This window comes from Neopelma chrysocephalum, unplaced genomic scaffold (genome assembly GCF_003984885.1).
Source record: "Neopelma chrysocephalum unplaced genomic scaffold, ASM398488v2 Primary Assembly neopelma1_84, whole genome shotgun sequence".
Taxonomy (NCBI): Eukaryota; Metazoa; Chordata; class Aves; order Passeriformes; family Pipridae; genus Neopelma; species Neopelma chrysocephalum.
Window position 1 is genome coordinate 5,037,334 of NW_020897746.1, and position 303 is coordinate 5,037,636.

The 303-nt window shown below is 84.5% G+C and overlaps 1 protein-coding gene across 7 annotated transcripts in view; it reads right to left on the bottom strand.

The window, feature by feature from the left end:
- Positions 1-303, bottom strand: part of UNK (unk zinc finger) — a 51,512-nt gene that overhangs the window by 44,927 nt on the left and 6,282 nt on the right. For 6 of the 7 annotated variants that reach the window (XM_027691933.1, XM_027691927.1, XM_027691931.1 and 3 more), the window contains exon 1: positions 156-292. The exons of the other annotated variant lie outside the window; for it this stretch is intronic. In XM_027691933.1, coding sequence (XP_027547734.1) covers positions 156-253 — 98 coding nt within the window. In that variant the 5' untranslated portion in view covers positions 254-292. Of the gene's footprint in view, positions 1-155; positions 293-303 lie in introns of those variants that run through there. 7 annotated transcript variants of the gene reach the window in all.

Below are 303 nucleotides of genomic sequence, written 5' to 3' on the forward strand. Positions count from 1 at the left end.
CCCCCCCCCCCCCCCGGCCCGCGCCGGCCGCGGCCGGTTCCAGCCGGTGCCCCGCGCGCCCCCCCCCCCCCGCGCGCCCCCGCGCGCGCCGCACGCTGACGTCAGGCGCGTGTTGGCGCGCGGGCGGCGGCGGGGCAGCTCCCGGCTCTACGTACGTGTAGTGCTGCGGCTTCTCGGGCTGCGCCTGCAGCGCGCTGGCGGCGCTCGCCGGCCCGGCCGCGGCGGGGCCACCCGCCACGGGGCCCTTGGACATTGCCTCCCCCGCCCCTCTCGCCGCCTTCCGCCGCCGCCGCCGCCGAGGAG